The 26,946-nt window shown below is 36.7% G+C and overlaps 2 protein-coding genes across 8 annotated transcripts; both read right to left on the bottom strand.

Moving 5' to 3' along the window:
- Nucleotides 1–2,335: 2,335 nt before the first annotated feature.
- LOC125252636 (gastrula zinc finger protein XlCGF57.1-like) lies at nt 2,336–25,542 on the bottom strand. Of its 7 annotated transcripts, none has more exons than XM_048166095.1 (3): nt 25,457–25,542; nt 13,664–13,783; nt 2,336–4,762 (listed from the first exon to the last, which is right to left on the bottom strand). In XM_048166095.1, exons 2-3 carry the CDS (start codon nt 13,719–13,721, stop codon nt 3,387–3,389), a joined length of 1,434 nt encoding a protein of 477 aa, XP_048022052.1. In that variant the 5' UTR covers nt 13,722–13,783; nt 25,457–25,542; the 3' UTR covers nt 2,336–3,386. The 7 variants fall into 7 exon arrangements, with proteins under 7 accessions (XP_048022052.1, XP_048022051.1, XP_048022053.1 ...); XM_048166094.1 differs by having other exon boundaries at nt 13,664–13,786; nt 25,457–25,534; XM_048166096.1 differs by lacking the exon at nt 25,457–25,542 and adding an exon at nt 21,106–21,216.
- On the bottom strand, nt 17,291–21,225 carry LOC125252637 (oocyte zinc finger protein XlCOF6.1-like). The gene is made up of 2 exons (XM_048166097.1): nt 21,106–21,225; nt 17,291–19,413 (listed from the first exon to the last, which is right to left on the bottom strand). Exons 1-2 carry the CDS (start codon nt 21,161–21,163, stop codon nt 18,287–18,289), a joined length of 1,185 nt encoding a protein of 394 aa, XP_048022054.1. The 5' UTR covers nt 21,164–21,225; the 3' UTR covers nt 17,291–18,286.
- Nucleotides 25,543–26,946: the final 1,404 nt, after the last annotated feature.

Genomic DNA, 26,946 nt, shown 5'->3' with positions numbered 1-26,946 from the left:
GATTTAGTGTAGGCCTACTGTCTCGAGCCTCTCGTGTGTTTCTATAGAAGTTATGACAATAGTTCGGCAGTTCATCAGATGTTCCTCTAGATGTCGCCATTTGTTTTCATTTCAACCACCTGGTGACTAGGGTTAATCCACATGTGACAACACCACTAATACCGGTGGATGTTGGAGTTTTTCCTTCTTTTGCACTAGTTTTAAATCACTAATTCAAAAGTAATTGCATGGTTGCACAGGCATTCATGACATTTCAATTCATTGCTATGGAAATTAAGTTTTCAATCCATTGAACTGATGATAACATTTGCTCTGCTCCTCTTGTTCCAAGTCTGTAAACTGAATGTCTGTGCATCTGAGTGCATTTTACTTTCTCTTTTGAATTAGCACCAATTCTCAGGCAGCAATTACTTGAATGGTGGGTTCATTATTATTCTTAATAAAAACAACAATTAGAAAAACACAACTAATCTTTTGCAGATTCCCCATTAGCACTGGGATTAAATCCAAAATATTGTTAAATAGGCTAGGCACTTTTAGATTGTCAGTCAGCTATGACTGTCATTAGGCTCATGCTGCACTGAGCAGACATGTTAAGATTTTAATTGTAGTGTCTGTTTTCTAACTGAACTAAATTATTATTTTTTACTATAAAAAATAAAAATGATAGTGGGGGGGTGGTGTAGCGGTGGGCAAGTGATGTATTCGGTGTTGCGGCTGAACACAAGTAACAGACTATCGCAGCAAGCCTATCTCTCTCGTGTTGCTCCTTTACTTTGACACAATATTTCAGAAACCGTGAATGCACTCATTTGTCTAAAAACTATGTTTGCATATTTTAAAACAATAATCTAAAATTGTACAATCTTACTTCAAATTGACATCAAGATTTATATTCAAATCCACAATATCAGTGACAGGCAACAATTTCAGAACAGAAGGTATAAACTGAACTCCTCAACTCCCCTCAACTCAGTTTAAGGGTGCAGTAAGTGATTTCTAATCGGCGATTTCTAATGAACTCTTTCTACACTGAGTGCATGTCAACGGTTTTTCTCCAGTGTGAATTCTCATGTGCACATTCAAGCCTCCTTTCTGAATGAAACTTTCCACTGAGTGCATGCATAAGGCCTCTCTACAGTGTGAGATCTCATTGTCTAAAACTCTTTCCACACTCAGAGCAGGTGAAAGATCCATTGACTCCAGTTTTTCAAGCTTGTTTTTGTGTGAAACACTTTTCAGTCTGTGAAATATGATTTCTCATCTTCCTTTGTGAAATAATTTAAATGATTTGAATCTCATGTTGTCCTCATTCACCTCCATTGGATCTAAAATCAACATATCACATTTTCAAAATTTAAATAGAGAAATGAGAACAGCAATAATCTATAAAAAGGTGAGTCACAATTAAGCGAAAATTGTGTCCTTTTTTTAGATTTGATCATAATGTTTCTCATCAGTCATTAAAGAGATTGAAGCAAAACACCAACCTTTTTGTTCCTCTCTATCTTCATCTTTTATTCTGCAGGGTTCTTCCTCTAAAAATCTTTACAATAGCATGTCAGTAGTTTCTCCTGGATTAATTCCTCCTGCTTGCTGCTTCTCCTGTGGGAAGATGGGAATATTCCCCAGCATTTAAACTTTCATAAACGGCTGTGGGAGCGGCTTCACTGACTGAAGGTGTGAATGGTGTGAACAGAGATTTATGTTCAAACACATTCTTGCAACAGGCTAAACAAACAAATAATGAATTTCAACTATTATCAGAAATGAGCTCTATATTTCCAGCACTGTTAAACTATCAGTCTTTCAATTCAGTTCAGAGAGAAGCTGAAAGAATACTGATGAGGGTTGATTGCTGTAATGCGACCGATTAAACGTGTGAATGTGTGTAAATTAGAGACAAAGGAATAGTTTGCAATTCAGAGATACAGACATTTAACTTTAAAATCTTCAGTTTTGTGTGTCAGATTGTTGCATAATAATTTACAGAAAAACTGTTAGAACAAAACTGATTCTAGAACATTTGTTGGTTATGTTTTAAGTGTCTGAAATTAAAGTACGGAGTGGTGCAGGACAGATATGACGTCAAAGGCCCACCCCGTTTCCTTTGAGATGTTCAGTTTATTAGTAAAATAAAAACCGGTGGTATATAAGATACATTGAAGTTTTGTTCTACAATGTAGAAGTTTTAAAAGAATTTTAATATTTCTTTTGCATGATAAGTTTTATATAATAGCTACTCAACATTGTTAATCTATGGTGATGGTGAGGGGGGTTGTGGTTTTACTTGGGAGATGCTTTTTGTCATTTTATCAACAAGGGAGATGTTGAGTAAGAGACAGTAATCATTTATTTCTAACAATAAACATCAAATTTCAATAACTCAAAATAGTAAATTGTACCAAACAGGTAAGAATAAATAAAACTAACAAAACTAAAAAAAAGTAAATGGTGACAAAAGATGTACAATAAACCTAACAATATACCTATTACCTAACAGCATTAACCTAAATTTGAAGTGTATGTGTTTGTTTTGCACAGTGGCTGATTGGCTCAGTTTTTGTCTCATTCTGTTCTTTGTGTTATGTGTGTGTGTGTGTGTGTGTGTGTGTGTGAGAGAGAGAGAGAGAGAGAGAGAGAGAGAGAGAGAGAGAGAGAGACAGTGGGCCACATTGAGAATGATATATAGGCTCACCCCTTCGTTTATGTATATGTATAATCAGCATTGTGTTGGATTTATTGATTTTTATTGGACAAATAAAAAAATTGCTCTGAATTTATAGTCTCACCCATTCATTTCCTATGGGCACCCACTAGTGTCCATGAAGGACAGATTAAGGATTTTTTTCCTAACTACTTAACATTGTTGAATCAAGTCTAACCTTTTGTGTGTGTGTGTGTGTGTGTGTGTGTGTGTGTGGTAAACTTAGGAAAAGTAAAAAGTCTTGTACTACTCAGATTTAGGAAACGAATTTTATAAAAAAAAAAAAAAAAAAAAAAAAAAGATTTTGTCCACAAGGAAGATTTAGTGTTAAATAGCCTAATGCTCAACACAATTTAACTCATAATCTGTCGTGTAAATAACTGGTCAGTAATGGTCTTAAGGGACTATATGTCAGTGGCCATCCTAGGTGTATATGACCTTCTTCTTTCTGATGAGCATAATCATAAAGATATATTAATAAATATCCTGCCTCATCCGAGCAACACACTAGATTTCTAAACTATTATTTTGACCTTACCCAAAGGTTTCCATTATCAAATTAATCAAACTTCACTACTAATTTTAGCAAATTATCCAGCTTTTGATTAATCTGAATATCAAGACATTTACTTTGTTAGTGTATTATTTTGTAAGTCATGGATCTGAACATGAACATTTGCTAATCAGACAACTTCGGGCAACACTTTTTCTTATGAGTCCATAGATTAAATAATCGGGTGAAACTCTTCCTACATGAAGAGCACTGGTGCGGCTTCTCTCCAGTATGAACTCTCATATGATCTTTCAGGTTTCCTGACAGAGCGAAACTCTTTCCACAATGTGAGCACTTGTACGGCTTCTCTCCAGTATGAACTCTCTGGTGTTTTTTTAATGCACCTGATGTAATGAAGGTCTTCCCACAGCCAGAGCACATATAAGGTTTTACACCAGTATGAATACTTTCATGCTCTTTTAAATGTTGCAGTCGTGTAAAACACTTTCCACAAAAATTACAAATGTGAGGCTTCACAGCAGCATGGAGTCTAAGGTGTCTTCTTAAGCCTGATTCCACAACAAATGTTTTATCACACTGATCGCAGCTGAATGACTTCACTCCAGAGTGAAAGTGCAGATGATCATTGAGAGCGGTTTTGGATGTGAAACTGTTTCCACACTGAGAGCACGCATAAGGCCTCTCTCCAGTGTGAATTCTCATGTGTCTTATAAGGTTTGATTTTTGTCCGCAACTCTTTCCACATTGAGTGCATGTGAACATTTTTTCTCCAGTGTGAATTCTTGTGTGTCTGTTAAGCTCTGACTTAGTCGTGTAACTCTTTCCACACTCAGAGCATGTGAACGGTTTTTCTCCATTGTGATTTCTCGAATGTACATGTAAGTCCTCTTTGCGACAAAAACTCTTTCCACACTCAGCACATGTATAAGGCCTCTCTTCAGTGTGAATTATCATGTGTACCTTAAGGTGTGCTTCATGTTTGAAACTCTTTCCACACTTAGAGCAGGTGAAAGGTTTTTCTCCAGTGTGAATTCTCATGTGTCTGTTAAAGTGTGATTTATATGTGAAAATCTTTCCACACTCAGAGCATATGAATGGTGTTTCTCCATTGTGAACTCTCGCATGCACATTTAAGTCCTCTTTGCGACTGAAACTCTTTCCACACTGAGCGCATGTATAAGGCCTCTCTCCAGTGTGAGATCTCATGTGTACTTTAAGGTGTGCTTCATGTTTGTAACTCTTTCCACACTCAGAGCAGGTGAACGGTTTTTCTCCAGTGTGAATTCTCATGTGTCTGTCAAGGCGTGATTTATATGTGTAACTCTTTCCACACTCAGAGCAGGTTAAAGATCCTTTGATTCCAGATTCTCCAGATTGTTTTTGTGTGAAATTCTCTTCAGTCTTTGAAACGGCTGCATTTCCATCTTCATTTTTGAAATGATGAGGTTTTTGAAACAGATGTTGTTCGTCTTCATTTTTAAAAGTTAGTTTTCCATCTTCATTTGTGAAATTATGTTTGTCTTCATTTACTTCCATCAGGTCTAAAATCAACATATTAAATTCAATTAAAAAAGAACAACTGAGAAACAAAGAAATACATTTAATTCTTAAATTAACACAAATCTAGTTTACTACTAAGTCTACTTATAGTATCTAGCTCTAGATATATTCTTATATCAGTTCTCATCTAAAACCCAAAGTATACTTCATTTTTTACAAATACTCAGGGGTCAGTGTACTTTGCGCATACTTGTGCCACCCGATTTTTGTAACCACACATTAATGTGCATTAAATTTCTTTTTGCAGTAATTAGATTATCCACAAGGTGGCACAGTTGCCTGGGGGCGTTGATTCACAAGGTAGTCAAAGAAAAACTGCATTAACAAAACAGACCGGAACGCATGCAAGCTACAGCGACAATGGAGGCCTACATAGATGAGAGATTGTGCGAAGAAGTTAGAAAGTAGCCTCATTTATACAACTCTAGCATGAAAGAATACAAAGATATTTACATGAGATGTAACTCATAATGACAGATTGATCAAAACTGCGCATGTCGAATGCCTGTGTATGCGGACGAATCAAATGAAGCATACTTTGCAAGGTTGTGCTTCAACTGTCCAGGTTCATTCAGTAGTATTCAAGTATTCCCAGGGCTTTAATGTTCCTCATCAGTCATTAAAGAAAAGGAAGGAAAACACTAACCTATTTGTTCCTCTGTATCTTCTTCTTTTATTCTGCAGGGTTCTTCTTTAAACTCCATCTTTACAATAGTATGTCAGTAGTTTCTCCTGGAGTAATTCCTCCTGCTTGCTGCTTCTTCTTCTTCTTCTCCTGTGGGAAGATGGGAATATTCCCCAGCAACTCTCATGAACAGCTGTGGGAGCGGCTTCACTGACTGAAGGTGTGAATTATGGTCGCTGTTGCTCATTTAGCAGATGATCATCACACTTACAATCACTCTCAATTATCCAGCTTTAAAGGTAGGGTAGGTAATTTTCAGAGAGGCAAGCAATAGTGAGCTTTGAAAGCATAAGATCTCACCCTCCCTGCAGTGCGTCTTCAAAGCCAAACCAAAACTCCAAAACACATGAAAGCGTACAGCAGGGAGCAAAAAAAGTAAGCATGTCCAACTGCGGCCCTCAGTACAACAAACCATACGCCAACAAATTACACCCCCTACCTCAAGTTATGCCCTCATAATGAAACAGCCATTCGCAATGTCATCAGAGCCATCATCACTACTACTACACTTCCTGCTTCACTTTCCTAGCTTTTTAAGCTTCACTATCGCCACCTAGTGTTAAGGTCGTATAGCATTTCACCAGACCCCATAAGTAAATCTTGATTTTATGGAAGGGTAGGTTTGGGCTTGTGGGTTAGGTTTTTAGCTAGAATTACTATGTGTATGTCTAGGGTATTAACCTGATTGTATAATTTATCTTATGTTTAACAAATATATGTTATTTAATACTTAAGATTTCAAAAGCAAAATAAGTCTTACAAACAATTTATGCACAAAACATAAAATAATTTACTTCAAAAGACTGTTTTAGTCAATTACATCCACGCTTGTTTCTTCACAGGATGCATGACCTGTTTAGGAAGGATAAAAAGAGGAGTAATGACAATGGAGGATGAGAGAGGACCAGGCCTGGGACATTTAAGTTGTGTTTTGTATGTGCGGCAGTTGGCCATGACGCACCTGCCATTTAATTTTGTTTTATTTATTTTGTCAATAAAACCTACATTTACAGTTTGCTGGTTCCCCCTTCTTCCCTGAGCCCTGAACTTTGTAACATTTATATTTAAAAGCTTTTTAATTAACACATTAAAATAAAACACTACAGAAAAAAACACCTTAGGCTAAGAGATATTCCTTTAATTTTTACCTCTGATCTCCCATGCATTTTCTTCGTGTCAGTCGGGGCGAGCTCAGTAATGGGAGTATTTTGAATTAGAAAAAAAAAAAAGTTTTATGCAAGCTTTATGCGTCCATTTAAACAACTGTGAAATTAGTCAAAGTGCGCATCCCTAATAAATTCCAGTCACGAACCACTCTGAGTATAACGTCAATGGTTTTCATCCCTTCCAAATTAAAGTAATTATGGCATGAACGCAGCATATCCTTGTTGTTTTGGTTCAGGAGGATTGTAAATGGTGGCTGCTGTTTGTTTTTGGCGCTCTGTGACTGATGTCTGTCTACACCTCTGCATAGCCTTCTGCCAAGTTCACACTGCACGATTTTCAAAGTCGTCAGATCACTGTACTTTTCACACTGCATGACTATCTGGGGTAGCATTCAGATACCACTGTCTGGTTCGCAAACTATGTTTCACAACCAAACACATGCGAGAAGTGGACACCGTTTACATTGGTGCCGTGTAAATGAAAACAGTCCTCGTCTACACTGGCGTTCCAGAAACGATCTCCGTCTACAGCTGAAAACGTGCGTACAAGTGTAAACAGATGCCTCTTGTGCATGTAGGCAGCTGCAGTATTAAAAAAAATGCACAATGCCTGCTATGACATGATCGTAAGGGTAGGCAAAGCGAACGTGTAGAATTATTTTTACATGCTATATTCATACTCAGGGGCGGAGCCAGACGTTGTGAACATTCGGGGCTTAGCCCAAATATTTTGCCCAGTGACATTTTAATTTTCTGTTAACAGCTTTACTGTCATTAAAGGAACTTTGTTGTAGAAAATGTTCATTATTTCCCATAATAATTTGTAAAACTATGTTTGGTGTACCTCCTCTAGGGTGGTCTGGGGGCATGCTCCCCCAGAAGAAAATTTTGTACATTTTAAGGTTAAATGCATCAATCTGGTGCACTTTGAGAGCTCAAAAGTAAGAGCTTCAACCCTATGTACAGTATGCAAATTGACCAAAGAAACAGCATTGACTTGTACCTGGACATGAAAGAAGGTTCAAACATCTTTTTAGTTGTGATATTGTCTCAGTCTACATTGTGTTTTAGGATGCCAAACAATTATTACAATAATATAAAAATAATAATATAATAGTGTTTTAGGCCTATATAATTATTCATATGACAGTTATATCCACATATTGTAACAAATGCACTCTAAATTCAATTTAAAAATAAAAAATTACACAACAGTAGACAAAAATTATTTTACACAAAAGTTACTTTGCACAACAGAATAGGGAATATATACAATAACCTACTTTTGTAGTAATTAATAAGATAAATCCTTGCGCTTTTATTTTGATCACCAGATCACCAGTTTGATCTCGAGCAAATGTGCGCACTTCTCTTTAAAACACGCAGCACAAACAGACTGTATACTTAATCGCTGTATTTTGCTGTTTTATAAAGGCACAAAGCCATATCACGGTTTCGATTTTAGTTCGTTGGCAAAATACAACGTTACAGACCAGCTATGTATATTTTAAATTTTCGGTTGATTATGAAACAATGGCGGCAGCACAGGGTCATTGATGGGAAACAATGAAATGAATATTTAGCTGGCATATGTGCTAAAGTTGTCATATTAGTTATATCATAACAAAAACCCTTCAACCGTACCGAACGAGCGTCTCGAGGCCTGCCGCTGCTCTGAGTGAGTGACAGGAGGCGTGTCTGTGTTCAGCTGCGGTGTGCGTGAACTCGCTGTCGGAGAGAAGAGAGAAAGCGCTGCCGGTGTATGGATACTGTAGAAAAGCGGTATTGAACTGCTTAACGTATTTTAATAGAGAGATATGTTTAGAAAATTATATTTTGACAGCACTGTTAAGAAACCTCAAACCTGAAAGATTCGGGGCTTTTGGAAAAACATTCGGGGCTCCAGCCCCCTTAGCCCACCCCTAGCGCCGCCCCTGTTCATACTTATTGGTTATAAAAATTTGGTCAATCTTTACAAAAACTGTTTCTGGAACAAATCGCCTACCCTGCCTTTAAAGGTACAATATGTAATAATTTTGGCCACTAGAGGTCGCTAGAAGCCTATTCAAAACAAAGGCGTAGCTTGATGATGCCACGTTTTGGGACATGTGGTCTCCATCTCAATGGACGGTGCAAAAGAATAGGGATAGGACTCGGGAACAAATCATGTTCATGGATGAGGTTATTTGAAGTAGAGCAGGACCGAGTGTTGTGGGAGCTGGAGCGATTGCGCAACACACGCCTCACGAGCAGCGGAACATTTATTATGATACAGTCATCGTTTCCGCGCTGTTTCCGCTTTTCTGGTCATGAGTATGAGCAAAGAATATACTCTTTGGTATGAGGTAACGTTAACGTAGCTCTGTTTATTATTAGATGCATTTGAGTGTGTTGAAAATTATGTTATAACGTTACTCTGTGCGTTCGCTCAGGTGGCTGCTGTGCAACACTGTTACACACTGCAGTAAGATAGATCAATTTTAGAATATTATATTAAATGCTGGATGGCTTGTGTTGATAAATGGCATGGAATTAATTTTAAAACTTATTGTATGATGGAGAAAATTATGTATTACTGTTAATTCCGTCTTTGGTGTTTCCATGGTTTCTACAAAATAAAACCGGAAACCGAGGGTAACGCGGGTATGATGCAATTGACAGGTGACTCCTCACACGTCACGGAGCCTTGGTTAAAATTGCAATTTTCTCATGATTTACAAATAGTTAGAAACATTTATTGTAAGTACTCAAGTGAACAAAATATATAACACTGGCCTAGTGGTTTTTGGATATTTTACTGCAAAAATATTACATATTGCACCTTTAAGTGTTTTGCCCAAACAACTCCTCTAGCTGATTTGTATGTTGCTTACATTAGATATGATTTACATGAATTGAAAACTGTTTATTGAGTTTCATTCGTTCATTACATAAAATGAAAACAAATCATAATATTCACAAACTGTAATATGAAAAACCAGTCAGTAGCGAGTTTCACGAGCGTTTACAATATCAGTCGGTTCATTTTGATTAATTTCTAAATGATTCACTGAATGAACCGACTCGTTTAGTCGCTTGGATTTAGATTTCTCCAAATAAATTATAAAATAAATCTACTCACAGTCTGAAAAACAGCAGATTTAGCGCAGAATGAACGGCTGTGTTCCACTTCTCATGTTTATGTTCCCTTCCCTCGCTCACTTCTCTTCTTCTCCTAGACTCGGATGTGTGTCATTGCTTCGGTTGCACGAGCGCCCTCTACTGGCAGAAACTAATCCCTATTAAACTATCTAACCTTCACAGACTAGTTGCAGATTATACAAGCACTTTTTATCTCCCCAAATATGTTTGATTTGGGATAAAGAATCAAACTTCAAATATCTGCTAAGAAGTTTGCAACTGTATTTACCTTCTGAACTCCTTCGACTGTTGTGTGTTGATGTTCGTTTTAATATAAATCTTGACTTAATTGTAAAGTTAGATGGTACAACTATTAATAATAAAAATGTGAGATATTAAGAGATATTAAGATTTAACTTAAAAGCTCTTAAAATAAAATTAATGTCCTCACAGTCTGATAAACAGTTGTTTAAAGAATCTCAAAATAAGTAAATTTTCATTACTTTTTTGAACTAAATTGTTTGTCAAAATATAACATATAACCAAATAATATAATAAGAGCCTAAATGACCTTAAACCTTATCCCCAGGCACGGTCTTTCAGAGATTTTATTTTCCCATAAAGAACATAAATGCACAAAAAGCTGCCAATAGCCAATATATATATATACATACAGGGAGTGCAGAATTATTAGGCAAGTTGATTTTCTGATCATATTTTTTTTCCAAGTACATTTTACCAATTCCAATCCACATCAATCTTAATAACTACCATTAATATTGTTTTTAATCATTTATAAGTGATACGTAATAGTTCATGAAGGCTGGAAATGAAAAACGCCTATTATTCAGGTGTGCAGAATTATTAGGCAGGTTTTCTTTTACAGGCCAAATGAGCCAAAAAAGAGATTTAACTCAGACTGAAAAGTCAAAAATGATTAAATACTCATGAGAAGGACGCAATACTAATGCAATACTAGAAATTGCAAAGTTAAAGCATGACCAATGGACAGCAAAATGCTCATTGGGTCAGCGGGGTCATACAAAAACAGGTGGAAAAGAAAAGACGCATGTTAACTGCAAAAGAATTAAGAATTAAGGTGAAGAATTAAGTGTGAAACCATCAGGAACCCTTTAGTCTCCAGCGCCACCATTTTCCAGAACTGCAACCTACCTGGAGTCTCCAGAAGTGTGAGGTGTCAGGATCTCAGAGACTTAGGCTAGCTAAAGAATCCTAAAAAATGGCCCGCTCTTAATAAAAATCACAAGCTGAAGTGTTAGAAAATACATGAAGACTGGGTTTTTATAGGCCTTATAGACAGACGGCTTGAGAGTGACTCTTGAAGGACCAGCACCACATCCTCTTGTACCACCGTTTGAAGAATTCATCTTCCAAAATCTGACAGTAAGTTTTAGAAGATCATTTTTAGTCCATATCTGCAAGACGGACATTTCAGGATAAGAGATGGACTAAAAGTGAACTCCCACATCTTACTGCCAGATTCTGGAAGATAAATTCTTCAAACGGTGGTACAAGAGGATGTGGTGCTGGTCCTTCAAGAGTCACTCTCAATCTGTCTGTCTATAAGGCCTATAAAAACCCAGTCTTAATGTATTTTCTAACACTTCAGCTTGTGATTTTTATTAAGAGCAGGTCATTTTTTAGGATTCTTTAGCTAGCCTAAGTCTCTGAGATCCTGATACCTCACACTTCTGGAGACTCCAGGTAGGTTGCAGTTCTGGAAAATGGTGGCGCTGGAGACTAAAGGGTTCCTGATGGTTTCACACTTAATTCTTCACCTTAATTCTTAATTCTTTTGCAGTTAACATGCGTCTTTTCTTTTCCACCTGTTTTTGTATGACCCCGCTGACCCAATGAGCATTTTGCTGTCCATTGGTCATGCTTTAACTTTGCAATTTCTAGTATTGCATTAGTATTGCGTCCTTCTCATGAGTATTTAATCATTTTTGACTTTTCAGTCTGAGTTAAATCTCTTTTTTGGCTCATTTGGCCTGTAAAAGAAAACCTGCCTAATAATTCTGCACACCTGAATATAAGGCATTTTTCATTTCCAGCCTTCATGAACAATTATGTATCACTTATAAATGATTAAAAACAATATTAATAGTAGTTATTATGATTGATGTGGATTGGAATTGGTAAAATGTACTTGGAAAAAAAATATGATCAAAAAATCAACTTGCCTAATAATTCTGCACTCCCTGTATATAGTGTGTGTGTGATGTGATATATATATATAAAAATCACTCACAAACATGAGGCAAAGTCCTGTTTTTTTTTTTTTTTTTTTTACATTTCTTTATGTATCAATTATAAATTTGTCTCTGTTACACTTAAATGGTTAGTTCAACTAAAAATCTTTTTTTTTTTTTTTTTTTAAATCATTAATTATGTAATGAAGGTCTTCCCACAGTCAGAGCACATATAAGGTTTTACACCAGTATGAATACTTTCATGCTCTTTTAAATGTTGCAGTCGTGTAAAACACTTTCCACAAAAATAACAAATGTGAGGCTTCACAGCAGCATGGAGTCTAAGGTGTCTTCTTAAGCCTAATTCCACAACAAATGTTTTATCACACTGATCGCAGCTGAATGACTTCACTCCAGAATGAACGTGCAGATGGTCATTAAGAGCGGTTTTGGATGTGAAACTGTTTCCACACTGAGAGCACGTAAAGGCCTCTCTACAGTGTGAATTCTCATGTGTCTTAAAAGGTTTGATTTTTGTCCGCAACTCTTTCCACATTGAGTGCATGTGAACATTTTTTCTATAGTGTGAATTCTCGTGTGTCTCTTAAGCTCTGATTTAGTCATGTAACTCTTTCCACACTCAGAGCAGGTGACTGGTTTGTCTCCAGTGTGAATTCTCATGTGTCTGTTAAAGTGTGATTTATATGTGAAAATCTTTCCACACTCAGAACAGGTTAAAGATTTTTTGACTCGAGATTTCCCAGCTAGTTTTTGTGTAAAATTCTCTTCAGTCTTTGAAACGGTCGCATTTCCATCTTCATTTTTTGTTTTTTGAAGCAGATGTTGTTTGTCTTCATTTTTATCTGTCAGTTTTCCATCTTCATTTTTGAAATGAGGATTTTGAAGCAGATGTTCATCTTCATTTTTATATGTCAGTTTTCCATCTTCATTTGTGAAATGATGCTGTTTGTCTTCATTTAATTCCATCAGGTCTAAAATAAACATATTCAATTAAATTTAAAATAGACAAATGAGAAACAAAGAAATAAAGTTCATTCTTAATTTAACACAAATCTAATTTACTTCTGTCTACTACTGTAGTATCTAGTTCTAGATGTATTCTTATGTCAGTTTTCATCTAAAGCCCAAAGTATAATTCACTTTTTACGCATACAGGAGGGTCAGCGTACAGTGCATGTGACACAAATTTCATCATCAGAAGAGTATGAGTGTACTGTACGCGCACCGCCTGATTTTTGTAACTGTGCATATGATTTGTTTTGAAGTCATTAATTTACCCACAAGGTGGCAACCGTGCCCTGGGGGCGTCGATTCACAAGGTAGTCAAAGAAAAACTGCATTAACAAAACAGACCGGACCGCATGCAAGCTACAGCAACAATGGAGGTCTACTTAGACAAGAGATTGTGCGAAGAAGTTAGAAAGTAGCCTCATTTGTACAACTCTAGCATGAAAGAATACAAAGATATTTACATGAGTTGTAACTCATACTGACAGATTGATCAAAACTGCGCATGTCGAATGCCTGTGTATGCGTACGAGTCAAATGAAGTATACTTTGCAAGGTTGTGCATTCGACTGTCCACGTTCATTAGCATACGCATAAAAAAAACCTAAGTATTCCCAGGGCTTTAATGTTCCTCATCAGTCATTAAAGAGAAGAAAGGAAAAAACCAACCTATTTGTTCCTCTGTATCTTCTTCTTTTATTCTGCAGGGTTCTTCCTTAAACTCCATCTTTACAATAGTATGTCAGTAGTTTCTCCTGGAGTAATTCCTCCTGATTGCTACTGCTTCTTCTCCTGTGGGAAGATGGGAATGAGTCTCGCACCGGCCGGGTATACAATCTAATATACACAAACTCGTCAGTCTTGGTGATTATTCAGAGGCGATGCCTAATACTTTTAGACGCCGCACCATACGGCTCATTTTGATTCATTGCTGATCACTAAATCAACCAAGTCGCTTGGATTTGAATTTCTCCAAATAAATTATAAAATAAATGTACTCACAGTCTGAAAAACAGCAGATTTAGATCAGAATGAACGGCTGTGTTTCACTTCTAATGTTTATGTTCCCTTCCCTCGCTCACTTCTCTTCTTCTCCTAGACTCGGATGTGTGTTATTGCTTCGGATGCACGAGCGCCCTCTACTGGCGGAAACCAATCCCTATTAAACTATCTAACCTTCAAAGACTAGTTGCAGAGGTTGTGAGTGGGGTGCAAGCTTTAACTCACTTAGAAACATATATTGTGCCCTTATAAGATCTGCAGTAGACTATGGTTGCATAGCATATGGGTCAGCATGTGAAACACTTTTAAAGAAAATTGATGCAGTACAAACTCAGGCACTTAGAATATGTTGTGGGGCGTTTAAAACATCCCCAGCTGCAGCGCTGCAAGTGGAAGTGGGTGAAATGCCTTTGTGAGAGCAGTGAGATGTCAACAGTTGTGTATACTGGGTAACATTGAAAGGGCATAAGGAATCACACCCTACTAGATATGTATTTCATGAGTGCTGGGAACATACTCAAGGAAATAATTGCAGTATAGGATAGATAGGTACGCAATTATTTCAAAATATCAGAGTACCATCAAAAAGAGAACAACAGATAATTTATCAGTATTCACTGTTGAATTAGTTGCAATTCTCCTTGCTTTACAGTGGGTGGGGGAAAAGAATATTGAGATGGCAGTTATGTACTGATTCTATGGCAGCCTTGGAAAGTTTACAATCTGGTCATTCTGATGGTAGACAAGATATTGTATTTGAAATTTTACAGTCATTATACAGGCTAAATAATAAAGGAAATGACAAAAGATTTCTTTGGGTTCCGGCACATGTAGCGGTGGAGGGCAATGAGGTGGTAAATATTCTGGCAAAGAACTAACTTAAAAGCAGAAATGTAGAGATTCACATTGATATGAGTAAATCAGAAGCAAAAACATGTATTCGTAAGGCGGCACATGACATCTGGCAGAAGTGATGGGAAAGAGAGATGAAGGGGTGACACCTGTTTCAGATTCAGAAAAAAAGTGGGGAAAGGATATTGGAATTCAAAATTAAGAAGGAAAGAATCATTAATTTTTAGACTTCACATAGGACACACAGGGTTAAATTATAGTTTACATAAAATCAATAAACATCCTACAGGGAAGTGCAATAAGTGTAATGAACCAGAAACAGTTGAACGTTCTCATAAATTGCATAGCATATAAAAATAAAAGACAAGAGTTAAAGGATAAGATGAAGGAAATGGAGCATAATACAATATCATTAAAAAATATTCTGGCAAAAAAAAATTGGACGAATTCCTATGCAATATGCAATATTAAGGTTTTTAAAGGAAACAGGAATTGATTTAAGAATATAGGGTTTTTTTTGTTTGGTTTTTTTTCTCATTTCCCATCGATGCTCCACACTCCAGTTCAGTTGGTGGCGGTAATGCACTGAAAGCTGGTCTGCCAACCGCCAATAAATTAAGAAGAAGAAGAAGAAGATGATGATGATGATGATGAAGACTAGTTGCAGATTATACAATTACTATTTATCTCCCCAAATATGTTTGATTTGTGATAAACAGTCAAACTTCAAATATCTGCTAAGAAGTTTGTAATTGTGTTAACTGATGTTCATTTTAATATAAATCTTGACTTCATTTTAAAGTTAGATGGTACAACTATTAATAATAAAAATGTGAGAGATATTAAGAGATATGAAGATTTAACTTAAAAACTCTAAAAATAAAATGTCCTCACAGTCTGATAAACAAATTGTTTCAAGAATCAGGATGGATTCAACTAGTACCCAAAATCTCAAAATAAGTTAATTTTCATTACTTTTTTGGACTAAATTGTTTGTTAAAATAACATATAACCATATAATATAAGAGCCTAAATGACCTTAAACCTTATCCCCAGGCAAGGTCTTTCAGAGTTTGTTGGCATTTCTGCTGTTTGCTTGGTAAAAACTAGTTTTTTGAATAAAAGATTTGATGATGCATACTATACTAGCAAGAAAATGCGACCAGAATATGAATCCAATGAGATTAATTGCATAAGCATTTTCCCATAAAGAACATAAATGCACAAAAAGCTGCCGATAACCAGTATATTATATATTATATATACATATACACACACACACACACATTAGGTCCAGAAGACGTCTTTTTGAGGTCTTGTCTCAGGTTGAAAAGACGTCCACTGAGGGGCCAGAATGAAAGTTTTTATGACGTCTTTTTTTGACGTCTTCTGAACATCCGATATAGACGAACACACAGAATCCTTCCAAGGAGAAAATCACAATTTTTAAGCCACCATCGTGGAGATGAGTGTTTGCTTTAGTTGGGCTCTTGACCCTTGACTTTTTATATTAGATTTTGTTTGGGCTGTTGTAACAGCTAGTCAAGCAAAGAAAAAAGATTATCAGGTGGTGGTTATGTTTTCACATAATCATTATTTTATCTGAATCCCTGAGCTCATTTAGAGCCCAATCTCTGAGTTGGATTTACAGTTATTGATTACAGCAGCACTGTGACTCTACAGCAGAGGACCTGCTTTTACAATATGATTAAAAAAAAATCAGAAAAGGTGTGCTGAACAAATAAGAAAAAAGTTTTTTTTTATTTTAGGCACACACAAACATCAAGGATCATCCTGTGAATCTCAACAGTGGTGACCATCAAAAAGCATGTTGCAGTGCATTCTGGGAGCCACCAATCAAAATTCACACATGGCTCCCATCATGCATTGCTTCATGAATAAATTATGAGCTTAATTGTCTTAGTAATTTCCTTTCCTTTGTCACCGTCATTGAGATTCACAGGCTGATTCTTGATGTCTGTGTGTGCCTAAAAGAAAGATTTTTTTTTTAATCAGAACACCTTATGTGAAATCTTTCAGATTATATTGATAAAGCTGATCTTCTGCTGTAGAATCACAGTGCTGCTGTAATCAATAATGTAAATCTAACTCAGAGAATGGGCTCTAAATGAGTTCAGTGATTCAGATCAAATAATGATTATATAAAAACATAACCAACATCTGATCATCTTTTCTCTTTACTTGTCTGGCTGTTATGACTCAGTTAACTGCCCAAACAAAATCTAATATAAAAAGTCAAGGGTCAAGAGCTCAACTAAAGCAAACACTCATCTCCACGATGGTGGCTTAAAAATTGTGATTTTCTCCTTGGAAGGATTCTGTATGTTCGTCTATATCGGATGTTCAGAAGACGTCAAAAAAAGACGTCATAAAAACTTTCATTCTGGCCCCTCAGTGGACGTCTTTTCAACCTGAGACAAGACCTCAAAAAGACGTCTTCTGGACCTAATTTGCTCAGTGGGAAGAGGCAAAGTCCTGGGTTTTTTTTACATTTCTTTATGTATCAATTGTAAATTTGTCTCTGTTACACTTAAACAGTTAGTTCACCTAAAAATCTTTTTTAAAAAGTCATTAATTACTCACCCTTATGTCATTCCAAACCTGTAAGACTTTCGCCTTTCACAAATTAAGATATTTTTTATGAAATCTGAGAGGTTTCTCTCGATAAAGGGAAATTATACATAACGTTATATCTTTATGACATGAAAGATTCAAAAATATTTTACGTTATTTTGCTGAAAAAATTTAAGTATTTTTACATTTTAGTGCTATAAATACGTCAAAATTGGATGTTTCAGCACCTTTCTGAACATACAAAAATTTACATTTTGTGTCTTTGAAAGTTACGTATTTATAGCGACGTATTAACAATGAGACCAGGCTGGAATGCACAACCAAACACACGGAACCAATATGATGAAACACATCTGACAAGTTTTCTCAACTGTTTAGGTTCACTTAAGACTTTATAACCAACTGTATAAGAATACTTAAGTTGCCTCTGCAGCACATGTGCTTTGAGTGTGTGTGCACAGAAAACAACGTGTGATTGTGAAATTTGCCTCTTCTTTTTGCATTTGAATTGTTTAAAAAAGCTTGAGTGTTTTAAATTGGTAAGACACAATTACGTGCAAACAATAAACTTTCACTATATAATGGCTAAATGCTGTTAATCCATGAATCACATGCGTTCTGAACCATGGGGCCTGTTCGTACGGATCACGGATCAACTGTGATCAGTTACACCCCTACTTAGAATGCAAAACACTACAATTTTGACCTTCCCCAAAGATTCCCCTTGTCAAACAATCAAATGTCACTACTAATTATAAATTACTCTATTTAAGGTAATTCCTTCTTTTGCTTAATCTAAATATAAAATTATTTAAAAGTCATGGATCTAAACATGAACATTTGCTAATTAGACAACTTTGGGCAACACTTTTTCTTATGAGTCCATAGATTAAATAATCGGGTGAAACTCTTCCTACATGAAGAGCACTGGTGTGGTTTCTCTCCAGTATGAACTCTCATATGATCTTTCACGTGTCCTGAATGAGCGAAACTCTTTCCACAATGTGAGCACTTGTACGGCTTCTCTCCAGTATGAATTCTCTGGTGTTTTTTTAATGCACCTGATGTAATGAAGGTCTTCCCACAGTCCGAGCACATATAAGGTTTTACACCAGTATGAATACTTTCATGCTCTTTTAAATGTTGCAGTCGTGTAAAACACTTTCCACAAAAATAACAAATGTGAGGCTTCACAGCAGCATGAAGTCTAAGGTGTCTTCTTAAGCCTGATTCCACAACAAATGTTTTATCACACTGATCGCAGCTGAATGACTTTACTCCAGAGTGAAAGTGCAGATGATCATTGAGAGCGGTTTTGGATGTGAAACTGTTTCCACACTGAGAGCACGCATAAGGCCTCTCTCCAGTGTGAATTCTCATGTGTCTTAAAAGGTTTGATTTTTGTACACAACTCTTTCCACATTGAGTGCATGTAAATAGTTTTTCTCCAGTGTGAATTCTTGTGTGTCTGTTAAGCTCTGATTTAGTCATGTAACTCTTTCCACACTCAGAGCATGTGAAAGTTTTTTCTCCATTGTGATTCCTCGTATGTACATTTAAGTCCTCTTTGCGACAGAAACTCTTTCCACACTGAGCGCATGTATAAGGCCTCTCTTCAGTGTGAATTATCATGTGTACCTTAAGGTGTCCTTCATGTTTGTAACTCTTTCCACACTCAGAGCAGGTGAAAGGTTTTTCTCCAGTGTGAATTCTCATGTGTCTGTTAAAGTGTGATTTATATGTGAAAATCTTTCCACACTCAGAACAGGTTAAAGATTTTTTGACTCCAGATTTTCCAGCTTGTTTCTGTGTAAAATTCTCTTCAGTCTTTGAAACGGCTGCATTTCCATCTTCATTTTTGAAATGATGAGTATTTTGAAGCAGATGTTGTTCATCTTCATTTTTATATGTCAGTTTTCCATCTTCATTTGTGAAATGATGCTGTTTGTCTTCATTTACTTCCATAAAGTCTAAAATCAGCATATTAAATTAAATTAAAAAAAGGACAAATGAGAAACAAAGAAATAAAGTTCATTCTTAATTAGCACAAATCTAATTTACTTCTGTCTACTAGTATATAGTTCTAGATGTATTCTTGTCAGTTTTCACCTAAAGCCCAAAGTATAATTCACTTTTTACGCATACAGGAGGGTCAGCGTACAGTGCACGTGACATGAATTTCATCATCAGAAGAGTATGAGTGTACTGTACGCGCACCGCCTGATTTTTGTAACCATGCATTCTTGTACGCCCAGGTAGTATATAATTTGTTTTGCAGTAAATAGTTTACCCACAAGGTGGCAACCATGCCCTAGGGGCGTCAATTCACAAGGCAGTCAAAGAAAAACTGTATTAAAGGTGCCCTAGAATGCTTTTTCACAAGATGTAATATAAGTCTAAGGTGTCCTCTGAATGTGTCTGTGAAGTTTCAGCTTAAAATACCTCATAGATTTATTTTTATTCAGGTTTTTTTTACTGCCTATTTTGGGGCATAATTATAAATGCGCCGATTCAGCGCGGGTCCCCTTTAAATGCCTGCGCTCCCCGCCCCCAAGCTCGGAACTCTATAATACATAGCATAAACAAAGTTCACACAGCTAATATAACCCTCAAAATGGATCTTTACAAAGTGTTCGTCATGCATACTTCATGCATGCGTTGGATCATGTGAGTATGGTATTTATTTGGATGTTTACATTTGATTCTGAATGAGTTTGATAGTGCTCCGTGGCTAAAGCTAACATTACACACTGTTGGAGAGATTTATAAAGAATGAAGTTGTGTTTATGAATTATACAGACTGCAAGTGTTTAATAATGAAAATAATGACGGCTCTTGTCTCTGTGAATACAGTAAGAAACGATGGTAACTTTAACTACATTTAAAAGTACATTAGCAACATGCTAACGAAATATTTAGAAAGACAGTTTACAAATATCACTAAAAATATGATATCATGGATCATGTCAGTTATTATTGCTCCATCTGCCATTTTTCGCTGTTGTCCTTGCTTGCTTACCTGCATAAAGTCTGTTGATTCGGCTCTGTGCAGCTCCAGACATTAATACTGGCTTGTCTAATGCCTTGAACATGGACTGGCATATGCAAAATTTGGGGGCGTACATATTAATGATCCTGACTGTTGCGTCACTGTCGGTGTTATGATGAGATTCGCCTGTTCTACAGAGGTCTTTTGCACAAATCAAATTTACATAAGAAGGACTAAACAATGGTGTTTGAGACTCACTGTATGTCATTTCCATGTACAGAACTCTAATTATTTAACTATGCCAAGGTAAATTAAATTTTCAATTCTAGGGCACCTTTAACAGAACAGACCGGAACGCATGCAAGCTACAGCGACAATGGAGGCCTACATAGACGAGAGATTGTGCGAAGAGGTTAGAAAGTAGCCTAATTTGTACAACTCTAGAATGAAAGAATACAAAGATATTTACATGAGTTGTAATTCATACTGACAGATTGATCAAAACAGCGCATGTCGAATGCCTGTGTATGCGGATGAGTCAAATGAAGTATACTTTGCAAGGCTGTGCATTCGACTGTCCACGTTCATTAGCATATGCATAAAAAAACCTAAGTATTCCCAGGGCTTTATTGTTCCTCATCAGTCATTAAAGAGAAGGAAGGAAAACACCAACCTATCCTTTCCTCTGTATCTTCTTCTTTTATTCTGCAGGGTTCTTCCTTTAACTCCATCTTTACAATAGTATGTCAGTAGTTTCTTCTGCAGTAATTCCTCCTGCTTGCTGCTTCTTCTCCTGTGGGAAGAATATTCCCCAGCATTTAAACTCATGAACGGCTGTGGGAGTGGCTTCATTGACTGAAGGTGTGAATTATGGTCGCTGTTGCTCATCACACTTACAATCACTCTCAATTATCCAGCTTTAAAAGTAGGGTAGGCAATTTTCGGAGAGTCTAGCAAATTAACAAATTACACCCCCTACCTTAAGTAACGCCCTATAAAGAAACAGACATTCGCATGTCATCAGAGCCCCTCCCTCTGGATTCGCTGACGTCACCACTACTACACTTTCTGCTTCACTTTCCTAGCTTTTTATGCTTCACTATCGCCACCTAGTGTTAAGGTCATATAACATTTCACCAGACCGTTTTCCTCAGCTTTTAAAGCATTTTAAATATTAAACTCTACAGTGAATCTTGATTTTATGGAAGGGTAGGTTTAGGGTAAGGTCTGGGGTTGGGGCTTAGGTTTTTAGCTAGAATTACTATGTGAATGTCCAGTGTATTAATCTGATTGTACAAACCCGATTCCAAAAAAGTTGGGACACTGTACAAATTGTGAATAAAAAAAGAATGCAATAATTTACAAATCTCATAAACTTAGATTTTATTCACAATAGAATACAGATAAGATATCAAATGTTGAAAGTGAGACATTTTAAAATGTCATGCCAAATATTGGCTCATTTTGGATTTCATGAGAGCTACACATTCCAAAAAAGTTGGGACAGGTAGCAATAAGAGGCCGGAAAAGTTAAATGTACATATAAGGAACAGCTGGAGGACCAATTTGCAACTTATTAGGTCAATTGGCAACATGATTGAGTATAAAAAGAGCCTCTCAGAGTGGCAGTGTCTCTCAGAAGTCAAGATGGGCAGAGGATCACCAATTCCCCCAATAATGCAGCAAAAAATAGTGGAGCAAAACCAGAAAGGAGTTTCTCAGAGAAAAATTGCAAAGAGTTTGAAGTTATCATCATCTACAGTGCATAATATCATCCAAAGATTCAGAGAATCTGGAACAATCTCTGTGCGTAAGGGTCAAGGCCAGAAAACCATACTGGATGCCCATGATCTTCGGGCCCTTAGACGGCACTGCATCACATACAGGAATGCTACTGTAATGGAAATCACAACATGGGCTCAGGAATACTTCCAGAAAACGGTGTCGGTGAACGCAATCCACCGTGCCATTCGCCGTTGCCAGCTAAAACTCTATAGATCAAAAAAGAAGCCATATCTAAACATGATCCAGAAGCGCAGGCATTTTCTCTGGGACAAGGCTCATTTAAAATGGACTGTGGCAAAGTGGAAAACTGTTCTGTGGTCAGACGAATCAAAGTTTGAAGTTCTTTTTGGAAAACTGGGACGCCACGTCATCCGGACTAAAGAGGACAAGGGCAACCCAAGTTGTTATCAGCGCTCAGTTCAGAAGCCTGCATCTCTGATGGTATGGGGTTGCATGAGTGCATGTGGCATGGGCAGCTTACACATCTGGAAAGGCACCATCAATGCTGACAGGTATATCCAAGTTCTAGAACAACATATGCTCCCATCCACACGTCGTCTCTTTCAGGGAAGACCTTGCATTTTCCAACATGACAATGCCAGACCACATACTGCATCAATTACAACATCATGGCTGCGTAGAAGGATCCGGGTACTGAAATGGCCAGTCTGCAGTCCAGATCTTTCACCCACAGAAAACATTTGGCGCATCATAAAGAGGAAGATGCGACAAAGAAGACCTAAGACAGTTGAGCAACTAGAAGCCTGTATTAGACAAGAATGGGACAACATTCCTATTCCTAAACTTGAGCAACTTGTCTCCTCAGTCCCCAGACGTTTGCAGACTGTTATAAAAAGAAGAGGGGATGCCACACAGTGGTAAACATGGCCTTGTCCCAACTTTTTTGATATGTGTTGATGCCATGAAATGTAAAATCAACTTATTTTGCCCTTAAAATGATACGACTTTTTTCTTGTAATTTAACAAGTTTTTTTCTTGTAATTTAACGAGTCTATTCTCAACATTTTATCTTGACTTTTTTCTCGAAATTTAACAAGTTTTTTCTCAACATTTAACAAGATTTTTTCTCGAAATTTAACAACTTTAATCTCGAGATGGTTTTATTATTTTATTATTGCTTGGCACTAATCCTCTTCCATATGGCCATGATGCACCTGCCATTTAATTTTGTTTTATTTATTTTGTCAATAAAACCTACATTTACAGTTTGCTGGTTCCCCCTTCTTCCCTGAGCCCTGAACTTTGTTACATTTATATTTAAAAGCTTTTTAATTAACACATTAAAATAAAACACTACAGAAAATAATACCTTAGGCTAAGAGATACTCTTTTAATTTTACCTCTGATCTCCCATGCATTTTCTTCATGTCAGTCAGGGCGAGCTTACATGCAAGTCTTTAGGGCGTTTCTTAGACTAGTCGACTAGTCAGTTACAAAACTTCCATTTAAACGACTGTCAAATTAACCACTCTGAGTATAACGTCAAGGGTTTTCATCTCTTCCAAATTACAGTAGTTATGGCATGAACGCAGCATATCCTTGTTGTTTTGGTCCAGGGGGATTGTAAATGGTGGCTGCTGTTTATTGTTGGTGCTCTGAGACTGATGTCAGTCTATACCTCTGCATAGCCTTCTGCCGAGTTCACACTGCACGATTTTCAAAGTGGTCAGATCACTGTACTTTTCACACTGCATTACTATCTGGGGTATCCCAGACTATCTAAAATATTTAAAATATCACAAATGTTTACACTGACAGGACATAAACAAAACAAACGCTCATCCTACATGTGTGTAGCATCTTTGTTTGGATCATGATTAAAATTCAGCGGTTGCCTCTATTTTCAAATGGCTACGGATGTTTTTTGTAAGACCAGTTTGGCCTGTTATAGAGCAAATAAACAACAAATAAATTTGCTTAAAGAAAAAAAAAAACAGCCACAGTATAAGATTTTGCTAATTTAATTAAAAAAAAAAAAAATCGGAATCGGAATCGGCCATGATTGTTGCATCAGTAACATTTTAATTTCTCTACAAACAGTGGTGTTGTTTTAAAATAGTTGGGTGCTCCTAAATTTTGCAAATATACATGCAAATAAGGGGTCATGACATGAGAAATCAAATTTTCCTTGAGCTTTTGACATATAAGAGGTCATCATACTTTAAGAATATCATGTAAATTTTAGAGCTGAAAACTTCCTGGTTAGTCCAATAAAAGCTTTAATTGACACCAGACTCAGCAAACGACAGGATTTACTAAGTGGGGATCTATGACGTCAAAGGGCAGCAAGCACCGCCTCTGCAGAAGATGATCAACGCCTACTTCATTACTGCTTGTTTAGCCCTGCCCACCAATTTGCGCATGACATGCAAAAGTAACATAGGCCTATGTGGTGCTAAACCAGATTGAGCTACCAAGCAATAAACATGCTGTTGAGGATTACAAAATATTGTGCAGTGCCTGGACTCGACAGTAACGCAACAACATGTAAGTAACAGTGTTAATTCTATTGGCTACAATGTTCATCTCTGCAACCTTTCATGCCACAATCTAAATATAATGCCATAGATCTAAATGTAATGCAACACTTTTCACGATTAGTGAACCTTAGAGCTGTAATAGTAAAAACGTGCTAAAAGAGAGAGTAATACTTGGATATTTTCATATGCAAAGATGTTAGCCAATCACAGCAGTGGGCGTTTACACTAAAGTCTCACAGCAGACACGCCCCTGAAAACAGAGCGTTCAAATCAGAGGTTAAAATCAGGGTAGGAAAAATGCCTTTTATTCATGAATTATGACAATTTTGGATGTAAAAAGCACCCCAGGAAACATTACAAAACAATAAACCAACACAGTTCATGACCTCTTTAACAAAAACTGTTTGTGGAACAAATCGCCTACCCTGCCTTTAAGTGTTTTGCCCAAACAACTCCTCTAGCTGATTTGTATGTTGCTTACATTAGATATGATTGACATTAACTGAAAACTGTTTACTAAGATTTCATTCATTCATTACATAAAATGAAAACACAAATCATAATATTCACAAACTGTAATATGAAAAACCAGTCAGTAGCGAGTTTACGTTTCACGAGCGTTTACAACATGAGTCGGTTCATTTTGATTCATTTCTAAATGATTCATTGAATGAACCGACTCGTTTAATCGTTTGGATTTAGATTTCTCCAAATAAATGATAAAATAAATCTACTCACAGTCTTAAAAACAGCAGATTTAGAGCAGAATGAACGGCTGTGTTCCACTTCACATGTTTATGTTCCCTTCCCTCGCTCACTTCTCTTCTTCTCCTAGACTCGGATGTGTCATTGCTTCAGTTGCACGAGCGCCCTCTACTGGTGGAAACTAATCCCTATTAAACTATCTGACCTTCAAAGACTAGTTGCAGATTATACAAACACTATTTATTTCCCCCAAATATGTTTGATTTGAAATACAGAATCAAACTTCAAATATCTGCTAAGAAGTTTGTAATTGTGTTATTGATGTTCATTTTAATATAAATCTTGACTTCATTTTAAAGTTAGATGGTACAACAATTAATAATAAAAAATGTGAGAGATATTAAGAGATATGAAGATTTAACTTAAAAACTCTAAAAATAAAATTAATGTCCTCGCAGTCTGATTAAAAAAAAAAATGGTTTCAAGAATCAGGATAGATTCAACTAGTACCCAAAATCTCAAAATAAGTTAATTTTCATTACTTTTTGGACTAAATTGTTTCAGCACCTTTCTTCAACAAAAATGTATATTTTGTGTCTTTGAAAGTTAACAATGAGACTAGGCTGGAATGCACAACCGATTGCACGGAACCAATATGATGAAACACATCTGATTTCTTCCTCAAGTTTTCTCAACTGTTTAGGTTCACTTAAGACTTTATAACCAACTGTATACAAGAATACGTAAATTGCCTCTGCAGCGCACGTGCTTTGAGTGTGTGTGCACAGAAAACAACGTGTGATTGTGAAATTTGCCTCTTCTTCTTGCGTTTGAATTGTTTAAAAAAGCTTGAGTGTTTTAAATTTACTTAACTTAAAATAAACTTTCACTATTTAAATGGCTAAATGCCGTTAATCCATGAATCACATGCGTTCCGAACCATTGGGCCAGGTTCGTACGGTCGTAGTTTGTGGGGGGATGGGGGGAGCCACCATGAAAATCACAGTAGACCAAATGAAAAATATGTAGAATTCATTTATTTTGTAACAATAATTTTGTTTCTAATCAAACATGAGTTTGTCATAATAAATTAGACAAAAAATACTTCCCCTCCATTGAACCGATTGGTAAAGGCTGATTTATACTTCTGCGCCGTAGGCTATGCGTTTTTTTTTCCATTTATACTTCAGCGTCGTTGTCCGCATCGATGTGCATGCAGACCACTAGGAGGCAGTGTCCGCGGTAATGTTGAGTATCAAAACAAAAACCAAAGAAGAAGCAGCTTGTCATGTAAGTTGTCAGAGAAGCTTACAAATAGAAACAGCAGAAAATCGGCAAATAGGTAATGACTTGTGTTGCAGTATGACTGCATGTGTCCCCTGAAACAGAGCGTTTTTCATCCCTATGGAAGTTGAATGCACTCGCTCTTTTCCGAGTGCTCCGCGCCAATTTTTTGACCCGAGGGAGTGGTTCTAGCAGACCAATCACAGCGCTTGCGGTCCCTGTAGAATTGACGCGTTGGT

Source organism: Megalobrama amblycephala, linkage group LG18 (genome assembly GCF_018812025.1).
Source record: "Megalobrama amblycephala isolate DHTTF-2021 linkage group LG18, ASM1881202v1, whole genome shotgun sequence".
Lineage (NCBI taxonomy): Eukaryota > Metazoa > Chordata > Actinopteri > Cypriniformes > Xenocyprididae > Megalobrama > Megalobrama amblycephala.
This window is presented reverse-complemented; position numbering and strand designations above follow the sequence as displayed.

What these genes read in the sequence shown, in the direction of transcription:
- LOC125252636 (XM_048166095.1), bottom strand. Translation starts at nt 13,721, where the DNA reads ATGGAGTTTAAGGAAGAACCCTGCAGAATAAAAGAAGAAGATACAGAG. An exon ending in AGATACAGAGGAACAAATAG is followed by an intron (nt 4,763 to 13,663) that starts GTTGGTTTTTTC and finishes TGTTGATTTTAG; the next exon opens with ACCTGATGGAAGTAAATGAA.
- LOC125252637 (XM_048166097.1), bottom strand. Translation starts at nt 21,163, where the DNA reads ATGGAGTTAAAGGAAGAACCCTGCAGAATAAAAGAAGAAGATACAGAG. An exon ending in AGATACAGAGGAAAGGATAG is followed by an intron (nt 19,414 to 21,105) that starts GTTGGTGTTTTC and finishes TGCTGATTTTAG; the next exon opens with ACTTTATGGAAGTAAATGAA.